Consider the following 18,244-nt stretch of genomic DNA (forward strand, 5'->3'; position numbering starts at 1 on the left):
GCACACCATAGGACCTATAATGATGCCAAATATTGTCCTAAGGGGTCATAAAATACCAAATGACCCTTTAGGACACCATATGGCATTGTTATGGGTTGTATGGTGTCCTGAGGGGTCATATGGTATCCTATGACCCCTTAGGATAGCATATGGTGTCATTTTGGGTCATATGGTGTGTTTAGGGGTCATATGGTGTCCTAAGGGGTCATAGGACACCATATGACCTCTTAGGAAACACTATGACCTCTAATGACATGTAAGGTATCATATGGTATCCTAAGGGGTCACAAAATACCATATGACCCTTTAGGACACGATATGACCCATAACGACACCATATGGAGTCTTAAGGGGTCATATGGTGTCCTAAAGGATCATAGAACACCATATGACCCATAACGACACATAAGGGGCCATAATACACCATATGACCCCTTAGTACACCATACGACCCATAAATATTATCCAATCAATACATCCACATGATCCAAAGAAACCAATACGTTCATTTTCTTAAAACGTTCTACTTTGTATCCTATCTTCTTAAAAAAAAAATCGACCACCTTGTCAATCTTCTTATCACCTTATATAAATGCAAACAAAAAGAAGATATATTGGAGGGAGAGGAAGAGAGAGAGGGTGGAGAGAGAGAGAGAGAGAGAGAGAGAGAGAGAGAGAGAGAGAGAGAGAGAGATGGGGTATGGACGAAGGGAGAAGGGGAGAGAGGGAGACAATACACATACATACACACACATGTGTGTATATATATTTAATATATTATATATTATTATATACATATATATAATATATTTTTTATTTTTTATATTATATATAAATTATATATTATATGTATATACACATATTATATATATATATATATATATATATACAATAGCATATTATACACACTCCCAAAATTTAAACAAACTTAGCTCGTACGCGCTATTTATAATAAAAATAACGCGTATGCGCTTTTTATAGTAAAAATAGCGCATACGCTCTTTTTATAGTAAAATAGCGCGTATGCGCTTTTTATAGTAAAAATAGTGCATATGCACTTTTGTCTGTTTAGGCTTGGATGACAAAGCTACGGTTTGGAAGTTCGATTTCCCTTCATTTCCCTCCTTTTTGGTGTGTTTTATTTTATCAACTTGGTTTCTCGACTTTGTCATTATCAAGTTTACACATCATCAAGTGGGTATTTCTAAAATTTCCACCATATTTTCACCCATCTTCTTAGCTTTCTAACCATATAATTTTTTTAAAATTTGAACAACAATAACATATTATTATTGAATTTCTTTTACCAGTGTCTCTATAGTTCTCACAGACTTATGTGCACCATTTTTTTAATAACTTTTGATATAGTTATCCAAGTTTTTTAAAAATTATATGTTATTGTAGTGAACTTGATTCTTTACAATTTAAAAAAAATAAATTGTATTTTTGATTTTTTTAGTGCAACTTATGCTTCACGCACAAACAGGTACCTAATTTTCAAGATGTGCTCGATCGGAAAAATCATAAAAAAAGATACTCAACAAAAAATTACAAAAAAATACACATCTTCTAGTGCTCACTCTTAACTATCTTTCTGCAAAAGGATTTGTCAAAATACTAAATCTAAATATGACCTTTTTGATGCGCACGTCAGACACTATGTTATGTTTTTTTGAAAAAATCAGGGTCTATTTTTTCATGTGCAAAGGATTTGACCCCCTTAATCTTATCCAATTTTGAAAAACTTTAGTAGTTTGGAAACTAGATTCGGAGTACTACTATATTTGTTCTTTGATTATCTTCATATCTTGAGTGGATGACTTTCAAATTTTGCCTCCAAGTTCAGGTTCACCTAATTTTAGGAAAAAAAGTGTCCACTTATACCCCCCTTTTTGATCACCATCTTTGTGCACTTACCCAGGGGTTAAGGAAGAGAGAGGGGGAACGTAGGGAAGAGATGAGAGAGATAATGTTGATACGAGCATGTTGATTATTGAAATTTGACTAAGTTTGAATTTTATAAGAATACTCAAAAAATTAGAATCTGCATTATAACTCTTAGAGATCTGGAACCACTCTCAAACATCCTAACAATATATACATAAAATATAACTTAAAGTATAATAAACATACTTAAATGTTATATTTTATGTATATATCATGCTGAAAAACCTAATGGAATGCTAAATGAATTGCATACATGTCCATATTACTAATTTAAATTTTATTGATAGACAAATGTGTATGTGGTTTATAAACTAAAATCGTGTACGGTGTTTTAGTTTTTAAACCGTGTATAGGTTTTTTGTTTCTATTAAACCACGTACATGGTTAGTATACTTTAAATCCCATACACGGTTTAGCTTCGTTTAGGCTTGGCAAAATGAGCCTAAACATGTATGGGGTTTTTTAAATTTGAAATACCTCATGCGCGTTTTGTGTTTTTTAATATTTTTTTTGGGGCATGTCCACTTTTTTCACACCATCTTGGTGCACACACCCTCATCTGTTAGTTGAAATCCATCTGGTTGCTCAATGTAGTCTTCTTCTTCCAACTTACCATTAAGAAACATTGATTTGACATCCATTTAGTAAACCTTAAAATCTTTGTGAGCAGCATAGGCAAGAAATAATCTAACAACTTCAATTCTAGCTATCGGAGCAAAAGTATCCTCATAATCAATTCCTTCTATCTGTGATTAACCTTTACAAACAAGTCTAAAAACTTCACCCTGTTCATTCAACTTATTCCAGAATACCCATTTAGTTACAATTACATTTTTATCCTTAGGTCTAGGAACAATAATCCATGTATCATTTTTCTCAATTTGATTTAGTTTTTCTTCCATAACTTTAATCCAATTTTCATCTTTACATGCTTCATCAATATTTTTAGGTTCAGTCTTAGAAATCAAACAATTTTTTTCAGCAAGTCTTCTCCTAGTCATCACACCTTTATTCTTATCACCAATAATTTGATTTTCTAAATGATTTGAAACCTCACATTATTGGGAGCTTTAGGATTTTGTTGAATTTCAAGCTCTTGAACTCTTTCTTCTGCACAAGCACCTGCACCTTTCTCGTTGTTGTCAGGTTTTTCCACAGCAATCTAAACTTGAATTTGGGCCTGTACTTGTTTTCCTTTATCTGAACTGGCATCCTGATCATTAGAATCATATCCCCAAGATCTAATCTGTCTTATATTACCTTCATCAACCTTCACATTAGTACTTTCAATAATATTCCTCAATCTTTTAATATAACACTGATAGGCCTTGCTTCTAGTAGAATAACTAGGAAATATTCCTTCATCACTATTAGGAAAATAGTGTCTCAACCTTGCATTTACACAAGGTTACTATTTATAGTAAGTTTTCATTTAAGCACAAAATGGTGCAAAATTCTCCTTGAAGCTTCTGGTTGGCTAGATAAGCATTCCAGTAAAGTTACATCACAAGATCACAGCTAGTTTTGAAGATATTAAGGTTTCCATTTTGGAGAGGTGCAATGAAATGTTTAAATTTAATTTTAAGGAGTTTAGAGGCCCCAAAATGCCTTGAAAAGTGGGCGTAAGTGCTGTAGAAGCTTACAAGGCAATAGAGCATTTCGCATCATCTTTTCGATGCTTCAAACCATTCATGAATAAGAGACACGGTTCTCAAGTTATGGCCTTCAGAAGTTTGTACTCCTGAAATAGGAAATATACAATGTATCCAACACATAAATGCTTTGTAAAAGAGAGGGACACATGTTGATGTGTGTTTTAACACATCATAGGGCATCTAGAACAAATTTATTTTATTGGGTGACTTTAGCCCATGGTTTTGTAATTTTGTTTGACGGTTTCTTGTATTGTATCTCCTATATATGAGGTGTGTGAGATAGAGGTTGTGCGTAAGAGTCTTATAGAAAATGAGTTACCTTTGAGTCTCTAATTAGTGATACTCCTACGAAGAGCTTTCTCTGCAAGTATAGTGTAATCTGTTATTGATTGTTGAATAATATATTGAGATTCTTTTAGAGTGTGGGGTTTTTCCCCCGAAAGGGTTTTACCCACGTAAATCACTGTGTTGTTGTGTTGTGGAATGCATGATATTTTTATTATTTCTATTGTTTTTGTAACTGCTATAACGATTTGTAAATTTTTTTTTATTATCCTCCTCTCAAGGTTAGTGTAGGAAGTTGTTCCTCTACTTAACTTCCTTACAAGTGGTATCAAAGCCTAAAAACCTTTGGTTTCAGTTGTGGGTTGTTGGGTTTTTTGAACTAATCCAGATCTAAGTGGGAGCTTGTGCAGAAGTCACTTTTTGATCTTGTTGCAGGAATTTTTAGATGGCAAGTTTGTTAGGGAGAATAGAGGTGGAGAAATTTAATGATAGTAATTTTGAGATGTGGAAGCTGAAGATGGAAGATCTGCTAATAGATCGAGATCTGTGGGGTGTTGTTGATGCGAGTGTCTCAAGACCTAAAAATCCTATTGCAACTACTCAGTATGATGTTATGGACCGAAAAGATAAGGGTATAATCAGATTGTACTTGACAGACTCTATTCTGATCAATGTCCATGAAGAGAACACAACAAAGAATTTATGGACTAAGCTTGGTGAGATGTTTCAAGACAAATCTTTATTAAATCAGATTTTCTTGAGGAAGAAATTATATATTGCTTGAATATGGAAGAGGTGGATGAATTGCAGATCACCTGGAAGCATTTAATATGTTGGTGGCTCAATTGGTATCTGTTGGTGTTAAAATGGATGAAGAGGAGAAATGCCAAATCTTGCTTTGTTCTTTGTTTGATTCATGGGATTCTCTTGTTATGGCTATCGATAGTACTTCTTTTGTTTTGAAGTCTGAAGATGTGGTGGGTGCCCTACTGGGTGAAAAGATGCGAAGGAAGGTATCCACCAATTTAAAGGAATCCCTAATTGTTCATGGAAGACCTAAGAAAAAAGGCAAGAAGAATGAGAAGCGCAATAAGTCCAAATCCAAAGGGAGATCCAAATCTCCTGGAAAGTCCAAAGTCATATGCTAGAATTGCGGTAAACCAAGTCACATTTGTAAGGACTACAAAGAAGAAAAGAATAAGTTTGATTCTAATTCTGAGTTTGAGAAGGAAGATGATGCTACTCATGCAGGTAATGACGCATGGTTAATTGACTCAGGTGCATCTTTTCATATGAATTCTAATAAAAATTGGTTTTCTAAATATGAAGAATTTAATGGAGGCAAGGTGTACTTGGGTGATGATTCACATTTAGACATTGTTGGTCGATGTAAAGTTAGGATTAGGTTTCCTGATGGTAGAATAAAAATGATTAGCGGTGTGCTGCATATTCCTGGTTTAAAACAAAATTTATTATCTGTGAGAAAATTGATAGATGCAGGTGTGCAAGTAGTCTTTTCAGATGTAGGATGTAATATGATTAAGGGTGCTATGGTGATTGTTAGAGGTGTTAGATTTGACACTTTGTATAAGCTAGAGGCATACACTATTGAGTGTAATAGCACTTCTGTAGAAAGAAAATTTGTGGATACTTCATCAGAAGATTTGAGGGTTTCACCTTCAACAGATGGACATAGATTTTGGGTACCTAAGGGTGCTCTTTCTTCTGAAGCAAAGTTACCTATAGAGAAGACTATGTTATGACACCAAAGACTTGGCCACATTGGAGGAAAGGGTCTAAGGACCTTGAAAAATAAAAAACCTTGTTGAAGGATTGAATTAATTTAATCTTGAATTTGATTTTTGTGAGCATTGCATTTATGGAGAACAAAATCGTTTTTAGTTTTACTCGAGTTCTCATAAATCTTGTGGTGTTTTCAATCTTATTCATTCTGATATGTTTGGTCCTGTAGATGTTCCTTTGATTGGAAAATCCACATATTATGTTTCATTTATTGACGATTTTAGTAGAAGGACACGAGTATGCTTTCTAAAGAGTAAATATGAAGTTTTCAATCATTTTAAATTTTTTAAAGCAATAGTTGATTTGCCGATTGGAAAGAAAATTAAATGTTTGAGGACTGATAATGGTGCTGAATTTTTATCTAATGATTTTGATAGATTTTGTAAAGACTGTGGTATTTACAAACAAAAGATAATGCATTCTCCAGAGCAGAGATAAAGTTGCAGAAAGAATGAATAGGACACTGATGGAGAAGGCTAGGAGTATGTTGAGTGGTGCCACTATAGAACAAAAATTTTGGGCTGAAGTTGTTGCCACTACTTGCTACTTGATTAACAGGTCTCCTACATCAGTTCTTGTTGATAAAACACCTATGGAAGCATGATCAGGTCACAAGCCTTCATTAAGACATCTTAGAGTTTTTGGTTGTGAGGCATATGCATATGCGTCGAAGGAGAAGTGAACAAAGTTGGAGAACAAGGCTACAAAATGTATCTTCATCGGTTACAATTATTGTAGACACCTAAAAGTTGCACAATGAATTAAGTGAATTTTATTCATTTAATTATTCTTCATTCTTCCAATTAATTAAATTAATATTTAATTAATATCCCTATTCTTCTAATTAGCCTATTAATCAAATTAAAGATTTGATTAAATCCATTTCCTCTAGCCTAACCTATTAATTAAACTAAGGTTTGATTAAATACCCTTAGCCATTTAATTGAATAAATCCTATTTATTTGATTAAAATCCCTTTTCCCCCTTTTTGATTAAATTTTAATTTAATTAAAATCCCTTTTGCATTTAAGTAAATAAAAATTTATTTAAAAATCCCCCCACTTGCAAAATCCTACAAATGCAAATTGCATCCCCTTTTTGGCTAGATTCAATCATTTTAATTTGCCAAAATTACCTATTTTCCCTCACCCACTTGCATGTCCCATTTTTAATTAAATTAATTATATGTATTAGGTATATTCTTTATTTCATGCATTTCATTGGTCATATTTTACTACAATGCTCTTTTCGTTCTCTCTTGATGAGTATTTTTTAGCTCTTTTTTATAAAATTTCTCCTAGTTATCAAAGTTCCCCTTGTTATAGTCTATTTCCTTCTTGCTTCATTTTTCCTTTTCTTTTTTTTAAGTTTTATATTTCTCTACCTTATCATGTGATCCATCCTTCCCCTACTATGTTATTTATATTTATTAGACTCCCAAACATGTTCTTACTAGCATTATTATTTTTCATTTCCAAGACCCTAACTTAAGGTTTAACTATTGTGGTATTTGCAACCCTTGAACTCTAATAGTTATTTCTTTAGTTTTCTTCTCTTCTCTAATCCCAACATGTATCATAATATCATTTAGTGGTCTATTTTGACATCATAATTTTTAGAAGTGCACTTTTCTAACCCATAACCATTTTTTAAAACAATAGACATCAAATTATTTTATTGGATGACCTATGTTTATTGTTATGGATCTAAAAGGGAAAACTTTCCCTTTGAGAGAATATCATCTATTTATGCAAACAAAACATGCGTTCAAGTGGAATATCTGAGGATGAAAATCCTTTGCTTTCAAAATTAAGAGAAAAAAATCTCATTTTATGCAGAGTGATCTCATTCAAATATTGTATTGGAACTTTATTGGTAATGTATTGCAAAATCATTGTATAGGCTCAATTTGTTGCTGCTAAGGGTATTAATATGAACATTTAGTTTTATTATAATTACCAAAGTTGTGTACTATTTGAATGCAATCTAATATTCATTTTTTATATGATAATGATCAATATATTGGATCTAATTCACCCCCCTTCCCAGTTGTCTGGGATATTCAACAATTGGTATCAGAGTTTTGGTTCCTAGAAAGTGAGACTAACCACTCGAGGAAGATCTGATGAAACATAAATTGACTATTCCTACCTTTTAAGGATTCGACTATAGTTTCTAGAGAGTGAAGATGAGAAGATATTTGATTTCTCTGAGTTACAAGACTTGGAAAACTATGGAGACGAAGTATGTGATGTCGACAAACGGTCGTACTACCCCGGATGAGATTGAATCCTATGAAAAAAATGAAGGAGCAAGGTATGCTATCTTTAGTGCCCTATCTAAAACTAAATTGGCAAAGGTTGTTGCATTAGATACTGCTTATGAAGTTTGGGAAAGATTGAAAAACATCCATGAAGGAAATGACATAGTTAAGCTAGCTAAGATGCGGACTGCTAAAGACATATATGAAAACTTGAGGATGGAAGAAGGTGAAGACATAACAAGTTATTTTCAGAAGGTTGACAATGTAGTGAATGAGAACAAAGATCTTGGTAGTACCTTGGATGATAAGGATGTGATAGAAAATAACATGAGGGCTTTATCAAAATGTTATAGTGAATAGATTTCAGCTATTGAAGAATATGATCCATCCATATTCACCAGAGAATATTTGTATGACACCCTGAATATATTTGTATGACACCCTGACTACATTCGAGATGAGGAAGTTTGGTAAAGACAAAGCAAGAACTGAGATAGCATTTAAAGCTACAAAAACTTTGAATGAAGATTTAGATGATGAGAGCCTAGATGAAATGGAAGAAAACATTGTAAGAAAGCTGAAGAGAGGAACTGACAAGTATAAAGGTATGCTACCTCTTAAATGTTTTAAGTGCGGAAAGATTAGTCATTATGCATCTAGATGTCTGGAGAGAGGAATGAAAGAAAATTTTAAAGAAAATAAAGGAAAGTTCAATAGGAAAGCCTACTATGTTAAAGATAATGCTAGAATTTCAGATGATGAGCCAAATTATGAAGATGGTGATTGTTTGTTCTTGGTAGAGAAAGATGAATTTAAACTTGGAAATAGAAGGAGATATCTAAGGTTGTTGAAACTATTGCATCAACATTTCATGTTAGAAGAGATATAAATGAATGGTTGATTGCAGTGCATGTTCAAACCATATGACCGGTGACAAAAGTAAGTTTGTAAAAATTGAAAAGTATGATGGTGGTTCTGTTAGATTTGGAGATGATCAGACTCACTAGATTGTTGGAATAGGTTCTATTACTTTTGATAAAAAATATAACATTGACAATGTATACTATGTGAAAGGATTACATCATAATCTATTAAGTGTTGGACAGATGTACAAACATAGTTACGATGTTATTTTTCAGGATGGTGGTTGTGAGATCCGAAAGAGATCTGGAACTATTATTGCTACTGGAAAAAGGAAATATGGAAACATGTATCAGTTGGAGGTTGCTACAGGACATTACTTATTATCTCTAATTAATGAAAGTTTTCTATGGCACTGGAAGATGTGTCACATCAATTTTGACAATTTGGTGAAGACTAGTTTGACAAGAGTTGTGAGAGATTTACCGAGACTGACTAAACTAGATAACAGTGTTGCAAAGAATGTCACTTGTGGTAAAATAAATAAAGGGAACATTTAAAGGATTATGAACAATCTTATATTGGACTATTACATTTGGTGCACACAGTCTTATGCGGTGTGGCCAGAACAAGGAGTTTACAAGGTGAGAGGTATTTCATGATCTTAATTGAAGATAATTCTAGAATGACTTGTTATAAGTGTGGTTGTTGTTACACCAAAAAATTGACTTGTTAAAGTCTGATACAACCACTAGACTTATAGAATCCGTAGGAGGTGGTTAAGCCATGTCACAAACCTAACTGTTGTGCAACACAAAAAAAGGAGACTAAGGGCACACACCTTGCAACAATCCCCCCCAGCACAAGCGAGGGGTTTGAACCTGTGACCAAGATCTAATACCACTTGTTACAAGTGCAATTGCTGTTACACCAAAAGACTGACCTGCTAATACCCGATACAACCACTAGACTTATAGAATCCACAAGAGGCGATTAAGCCATGTCACAAACCTGAGCGCTGTGTTGCACAACACAAGGAGACCAAGGGCACACACCTTGAAACATGACTTGGGTTACATTTTTAAGAGAAAAATAAGAGGCATTAGAAAACATTAAGATATTCAAAGCTAGAGTTGAAAATAAATTTTATAGAAGAATCAAAAGCTTAAGATCTGATAGAGGAGGAGAGTTTGTTTCTAATGAATTTGACACTTTTTGTGATAAATATGGGATTAGGAGAAATCTATCTACCCCTAGGACACCTTAGTAGAATGGTGTAGTGGAAAGAATGAATGAGACTATACAAGCAGCAGTAAGAACTATGATCAAAGAAGAAAACCTATCGAAAGTTTAATAGAGAGAAGTAGTACATACTGCAGTATACACTCTCAATAGATTTTTATTTCAAAACAAATATGGAAATACATCACATGAGCTATGACAAGGAAGGATTCCATCAGTGAGGTATTTCAAAGTATTCAGAAGTAAATGCTACATCCAGAGAGATGAAGAAAATCTTGGAAAGTTTGACAACAGAGTAGATGAAGGTATATTCCTAGGATATTGTACAAAGAGCAAGACTTACTGATGTTACAACAAGAGGTTGAATAAAATTGTTGAAAGTGCAAATGTAAAGGTTGACAAAAACATTTCTAAAGACTCAGGTATACAATCAAGATATGAATCTGATGAGTCGGCAAGAAAAGAAGAAGAAGAGAAGAGAAGAGAAGAAGAAAAGCAAAAAGATACTCAGGTTGCTCTGGCAACTGTATCTAAAACTTTGAGGTATATTTAGAAGAATCACTCTAAAAACTAAATTCTAGGAGATAAGAACAGAGGTGTTATTAAAGAAACAAAGTTGTTGAAGAATAAGTTCTATTGTGTTTACTTTTTGAAGCTGAACTGAAGATAGTTGAAGAAGAATGTAATGATCAAAATTGGTTGAAGGCTGTGAAGGAAGAGTTAGATCATATTGATAAGAATCAGACTTGGGAACTAGTCCCTAGATTGATAGATAAGAATGTTATTGTAACAAAGTGGGTGTTCTACAATAAGATAGATGAAGATGGACATGTTGTAAGAAACAAGGCAATATTAGTATGCAAAGATTACACTCAAGTTGAAGGTATTGATTTTGAAAAGACTTATGCTCCTGTTGCTCGAATGGAGGCTATTAGGATGTTTTTTGGTTTTGCAACATGTAAAGATTTCAAAACTTATAGATGGATGTGAAGTTAGCCTTTTTGAATGGGGAACTAAAATAAGAAGTCTACATTGAGCAACCGGAAGGACTTAATTTATCAGATGATCTAGATATTGTCTATAGATTGAAGAAGACATTGTATGGGTTGAAGAAAACACGTAGAGCTTCGTATGGAAGACTAGACAAGTATTTATTGAATGAAGGTTTTCAAAAAGGGTCTGCTAGTAGCAATATTTATTTCAAAGTGTAACCAAATAAGATCCTAATTGTTGATGTATATGTGGATGACATAATATTTGGAGGAAATGATGACATGCACAAGAATTTTGTTGGGGAAATGTACAAGGAATTGAAATTTCTATGATTGGTGAGTTGAATTTATTTCTTGGATTGCAAGTGAATCGAACCAATAAAGGTATTTTTATTTCTTAGTCAAAGTATGTTAGAGAGTTGTTGAAAAAGTTTGGATTGGAGAATTCTAAACTGGTATGTACTCCAATGACAACCGTATGCAAGTTGGTCCTAATCAAGATAAATCTCTCAAGACTAATGCAAGCAAGTATAGATCAATGATTGGAGGACTATTATACCTGACTGCACTAACAAATTGGATATCATGTGTGTTGTTTTCCTTGCAGCTAGATTTTAGCATGATCTAAAAGAGTCACATGTTGTTGTACTAAAGAGAATTTTTTAGATATTTGAAAGGTACATAAGATTTTAGATTGTGGTATCCCAGAGGATCAAATTTTACTCTAAAAGATTAAATTGATGCAGATTGGGTAAGAAGTGTTGATGACATAAAGAGTACTAGTGGTGGAGCATTTTTTCTTGGCTCTCGGTTAGTTGCATGGTTCAGTAAAAAGTAAGATTTTGTATCTTTATCAATTGTAGAAGCTGGGTACATTACAACCACATCATGTTGCACTTAGATACTTTGGATGAAACAAACATTGAAGGATATTGGTGTGACGTTTGATGAACCGATCTCAATCATGTGTGATAATACAAGTGTGATAAATATCTCTAAGAATCTGGTATTGTATTCTAGAACAAAGCATATCTCTATTTGATATAACTTCTTAAGGGAGAAGGTGTTGGACAATGAAGTAAAACTTAAGTATGTTCCTACAAAAGAGTAGGTTGCAGATATATTTACAAAGGCATTGTGCAAAGATAATTTTGATTATCTCTAGTAGAATTTCGGGGTATTATCCTTTCCTAGTTTTAACTAGTGCATTTAGTAGTGCATTAGTTCAGGAAACTTCATCTATATTTCTAATATGGACTAATGAATTGGGATTCCTCTTAAGGGATGCTATATGAAATTTGAAGATGGTTGAGTTGTTTCTCACCTTTGTCTTTGATGTCAAAGGGGGAGAGATTGGAGAGTCTGATTGGAGATATCAAAGATGCTTGGGGAGAGATGAGTTATGAATTTGAATTTATGTTTGTCATTGATGAATGTTGCCATTAATGACAAAGGGGGAGATTGTTGCAAATGTGAAGTTGATGGTGTGTCAGTATGGTTGTCATTGATGTCAATGTACTGATTATGTGTTTAAGTGATTGGTTTGTGCTCCACATTTCTGATTTGTTGCAGCTATAGTCATAAGGTTTTGGTATGTTGTTGGAAGTTGCTTTGGGATGTCATGCTTATGATTTGGTGCTCTGGAAGTTGTCCTCTGGAAGTGTGTTCAATGATGTTGGTGATATTTGCAATATTTTACATTTATTTGCCTTTCTAGTTTTGATAATGATATTTTGGATTTAACCTATTCATGTCTTTATCTTTGTTATCCTTATTTGGGACATGTTGATGTGCTCCAAAGTTGTGGTTGTTGGTATGATCATTTCGGGTCCGGTTGACCTTGAATGTTTATGTTTTTCTTTGGCATTTGTGGTGTATGGATAACATGTTGTTTTGATTGATGTTATGTATTGTGGTGTGGTCCACTACTCATTCCTTTCCACTGCAGGAATGTTTAGTGTACAACTATTTCAAATTCTATTTCAATGAATTGTGTTTGTCCGACTTGGGAGATTCCTAATTGAAGAGATCAGTATAAATAAAGGATGATTGTGATGAGAAAACATATAGAAGCAACTGGATTGAAAGAGAAAAATTTGTTAGTGCGATTTTGTGCGAGGTTATGTGAAGTTGTGTTTGAGCAGAGTGATAGTGTGTTGTTGTTGTTTGGTACTGGAGACAATGAGCCAAAGGTTTCTTTTAGCATTGTAGTGTTGTGGTAGCTGTGCTTCATAATTGAGAATTAGCATTCTCCGTGGTTTTTCCCTTCTTTGGTTTTCCATGTAAAATCTGGTGTTTCTTGTGTGTGTTTCACATGTGTTCTCTCTCATCCTTATATCTATTTATGGTTAAGTAATCAGAAGTTTGTTTACCGGATCTGTTTCTGTGGGATAAATAAGAGATTTTAAGTGAGAAATGATTCACCCCCCTCTCAGTTGTCCAAGATATTCAACAATAGATACATTTCCATATATAAAAATAAATCATGATATATTGTAGTGTATACCAATATGTTAATATATATTATATATTAGCATTTTGTGTAAAATAAAACTTCTTTATATTATTTCTTTCTATTTAATTCTAATTATTTATTACATATATGTCGCTCCCATTTTATTTAGGTAAGATATAGATATTTATGTTTTAAATTATAATATTAGTTTAAATATATTCCATTCTATTATGATTTAAGCTACCTCATGTTTTTGTTTCTAATTTAATTGTTTTAGTTATATTTTCTATATATTAATTTTAATATTTGTTTAAACTCATTACTTTTTTAAAATATGATTCAATTTTTAATTATGTCATTTAATTTTTTTAAGATAACAACAAATTTCATTAAGTTAGTATTTTTTCATCCACAATAATAATTATAATAACTAAATATTTACATTATCTTATTATCATAATTGAGAAGTCTTGTTTCTTATTTTCAAGGTTTTTGTTTTTCTTCATTTCCATTTAACATCATGTTTGCATCCTAATCTTTCACTTTTTCCTTTCTAATAATAGATCAAAAAATATACACAATAAATTTTTTTTAAAATCTTATATTCAATCATAAGAACATCTCTTAGCATTAATTAAAATTGATTTTAATCATATGAACATCTGTTAGCTCCAAAACAAAAGATTAATATTCATCTACCTCACTGCCATCAAAGTTCCTCTCTTTTTCCTTGAATTCTTATTTTAATGCCTTAGAAAAATATCATTGGATAACGCTTCAGATAGTTGCAAAGGATTTGACAATTTTAAATAAATCCAATCATGCGTTAGTCTTTTATTAAGAGTATATATGACTTCTAAATAAACAATTAGAATAATAAATAAAAATGTCATGACATAAAGAAAGAAATATTCTTTTATTTTATAGAGTTATAGAGTCCACTACTGGACTACCTTGTACTCTTTGTGGGAGGCATCAAATTGTGCTATAAGTGAGACATATATACTTTATCTGTGTGAGATTTGAACGTGGTGTGACCTCTCTTTTGAGAGAAACACAAATTCTCCCCACTAAGCCAGCATCATCCCATACTCATAATGAGAATTGTAAGGGGTTTCACAATTCTCTTTTGGAATGACAAAATTCTATAATATTTTTACTTTTTAATTTTATGCTTTTAAAGTCAGCGGGGAGTAGTTTAAATTCAATAAGACTTCAGTTTATCATTACAAAACTATGAAAATGGTATAGAATAAGCTGCTATGGCGAACTTCGAGTTGTAAAGGATTCATATGACAGTTGTAAAGGATTGATAATTTATCAATTAGAATGCCTTAGAGAAACGTCCAAGCATTCAATACTTATGACAGTTTGAAAGTTTGACAATTTTAAAGATACATTAAATTCTATATACAGAATTGTTGAGAAGTGTGTATAGGAATTCTAAATAAACACTTACAATAATAACAATGAGACTTCGGAGAGGTTGACAAACTCTCTTCGAATGAGAGTTCCATCACAATTCAACAAGATCAGAGAAACGTGTATATGACTCTGAATATCTCTATGACGTTAGCGTAACTCCAGAAGGAAGATCCATAATTCTTGGATCTCATCTATAAAAATCTGAATAGAATGTAAGTAATTTACAAAAGATTTATCAGATTCAAATCTAGAAGGGGAATTAGATTGGTTAATGAGCATGGAGATAGTATTCCTTGTGATTTCATGCCTGTTGATGATTACAAATCACCACCATCAATTCTGTTCAGAAGCAGCGACATCTAATCTGGGTTGGTACAAATTTTCACACTTTTGTTTGGAATCTTCCTTTTTTTTAACATTGATTTATAATGCTCTGTGCTTGATGTTTGCAGAATACCCATATCCGTTTATGACAGCAGATGCTAAAAAGGCGGCTGAAAGGTCATATGATTACATTGTGATTGGAGGAGGTACAGCTGGGTGTCCCCTCGCAGCAACTCTCTCACAGCATTACTCCGTTTTGGTATTGGAGAGAGGAGATTCTCCTTATGGAAATCCCGATGTTGAGGACTTCAAATCTTTGTTCAAACTTTTCGGGGATCCCAAAAATTATCCACATATGGTTGAGGGGTTTGTCTCAGAAGATGGAGTGCAGTTGGCAAGGGCGAGAGTTCTAGGAGGCGGAACTGCCATTAATGGTGGATTCTACAGCAGGGCAAGCTCCGAATATATTAGAAAAATGGGCTGGGATGAGAAACTTGTTAATGAGTCGTATGAATGGGTGGAGAAGTTGAATGCCTTCAAACAATACAAGCTTTTTCCATGGAGTTCTGCCTTCAAGGATGGGCTTCTTGAAGCAGGAGTTGTTCCTTACAATGGATATAGTTTGGATCATTTGGAGGGCACCAAGATCAGTGCTTCAATCTTCGACAAGAAGGGAAAGAGACATACAGCCGCAGATCTTCTCCAGTATGCAAATCCAGAAAATATTGTAGTTCTTCTGAATGCTACTGCCAGCAAAATCCTTTTCAATTTGGAATTAGGTACGTATACATATTTAATTTTCAAATTTCCCCCGTTTTCAAATTATATACTTAGGGTTTAGATGGCACAAAACTGGACTTGTTGGCTACAGTGTATCAATTAACCAAAGTAGCTAAATTCATCCTTTAGAATGTATCAATGTGTAAGTGGTGGTGTACAAGGTCAATTTATACATCAATGCATCTTAGAGGTTGGATAGTTATTTCCTGTATCAGCTGCTTAAGCTTGGATGGAGAACTCGCTTACATCATTTAAATATCAAACAATTGAATACTTGAATAATTTCTAGTAATTTGAAAAGTGATAATTAGGTCTTTTATTTTTAATGATACTAAAATAAAATAATAGTTACATTTATATTTTTTCTATATTGTATTTTATTAACATTTATATTGATATTCTTTTATTCTTTTATAAATGTTGAGAAACAAGAAGTCAAAATTATTATATGTTAGACTATATATGTATAGGGTAATATTTCATCTTCATATATCTATCTATGTGGATGTGTAATATTTTCTACAATCTATATTGCAGGAAAGCTTAAGGCCAGTGGAGTGGAGTTCACAAGCAATAATACTAACTTACCTTATCAAGCATCACTTAACCAATTGTCTACCAATAGTGAGGTGATTTTGTCAACAGGAAGCATAGCTAGCCCTCAACTTCTACTCTTAAGTGGAATAGGTCCTAGAAAACAACTTAAGAAATTGAATATTACCATTCATTTAAATTTACCTTCAGTAGGGAAAAAAGTTCAAGATAATCCTGGTACAAGCTTCATTGTAGAATCCCCAAAACCACTTGAATTTACTTATGGACAAGTAGTGGGAATACTAGATAATTCAAAACTCTACATGGAGGGTAGTAGCTTTCTCCAACAAAACAATGCCACAAATATACAATATTTAGGGTTAGTTATAAGTAAGGTGGCATTTCCCTTATCAAGAGGCACACTTTGGCTAAAAAGCATAGACCCTAGAGATACTCCCTTTGTTCGTTACAATTACTATTCAAATCCATTTGATTTAAAAAAATGTATGTTAAGTGTGAAAGTAATGGTTAATATAAGTATGTCATCTGCTATTCAAGAGTTTGCATTTAATGATAATGCACATTCCAAAACACTTCGATTCCTTGGGATTCCATTACCAAAAAATGTATCAAATGATGATGTCTTGGGCAAGTTCTGCAGAGATACACTAGGGACATTTTACCATTACCATGGAGGTTGTCAAGTTGATTTGGTTGTTGACAAAAGATATCGAGTGAAAGGTGTTCATAATCTGAGAGTTATAGATGGCTCAATTTATAAAGCTTCTCCTGGCACTAATCCACAAGCCACTACAATGATGCTTGGAAGGTATTTACTTTTTAACAATTGGTCTACACTATTTACGTTCCAAGGATTTCAAATTATAAAATTAACATAAATATTTAATTTTGCAACATATGCAGGTACATGGGAGTTAATATCATTCAAGAGCGTATGAACACCTAAAGATATTCTATCATTCTACTAAAATCATTATAGGGCTAATGTATTTCCTTGTATTGGTCTTGTAAATAAATATATTATTCAGAATAATATTCTTGATAATATTTATAATTATCATTTATGTCTTATCTCCTCTTTTACATTAATATAAATGTTATATTTATACACATGCTATTTAATATTAGCAGTTCCATTTAAAATAATATAAGTGGTGACATATGTAATTTTCATTTGCATCATATCTCTTCTTTCACATGAGTATAAACATTATATGTTTTGTACAAAAGAACACTTCCCATTCAATTTCAATTGATGCTTTACAAAATAATCCGTGTTCCAAGATTTTATAACTAAATAACTACACATATTTGTTTATGAACTTTTATTATATGTTGTTGTAGAGGAGGTAGTGTATAATTATGTAGTTTCTTGTTTGGAGCCCCTGGATACTCATTTTTCTCACTTTCTTAATTTATTTATGTTTTGAAATGTAGGTTCATTTCAATCCATTTTCTAAGAATAGGATGTATGTATATGTGTGTGTATATATATACTTAGTTTATAGATTATATGAAATAAAAAATTAACATATTGAAATGATAAGTCTTACACTATAACCTTTAGGCTAAGATGTGTGTGCATAACTTATTGGAAATGTAACTATAAAATATTACAATAGTTAAATTTGTATAAACATGTCATTTCCTACTTAAT

General features: G+C 32.7%; 1 protein-coding gene across 1 annotated transcript; it reads left to right on the forward strand.

Moving 5' to 3' along the window:
* Window positions 1–8,410: 8,410 nt before the first annotated feature.
* On the forward strand, window positions 8,411–17,533 carry LOC131061207 ((R)-mandelonitrile lyase-like). Its single transcript, XM_057994742.1, has 4 exons — window positions 8,411–8,558; window positions 15,381–16,031; window positions 16,570–17,395; window positions 17,491–17,533. The coding sequence occupies exons 1-4, from the start codon at window positions 8,411–8,413 to the stop codon at window positions 17,531–17,533; spliced, it is 1,668 nt and encodes a 555-aa protein (XP_057850725.1).
* The last annotated feature ends 711 nt before the right edge of the window (window positions 17,534–18,244 follow it).

The sequence above is a fragment of the Cryptomeria japonica genome, chromosome 7 (genome assembly GCF_030272615.1).
Source record: "Cryptomeria japonica chromosome 7, Sugi_1.0, whole genome shotgun sequence".
Lineage (NCBI taxonomy): Eukaryota > Viridiplantae > Streptophyta > Pinopsida > Cupressales > Cupressaceae > Cryptomeria > Cryptomeria japonica.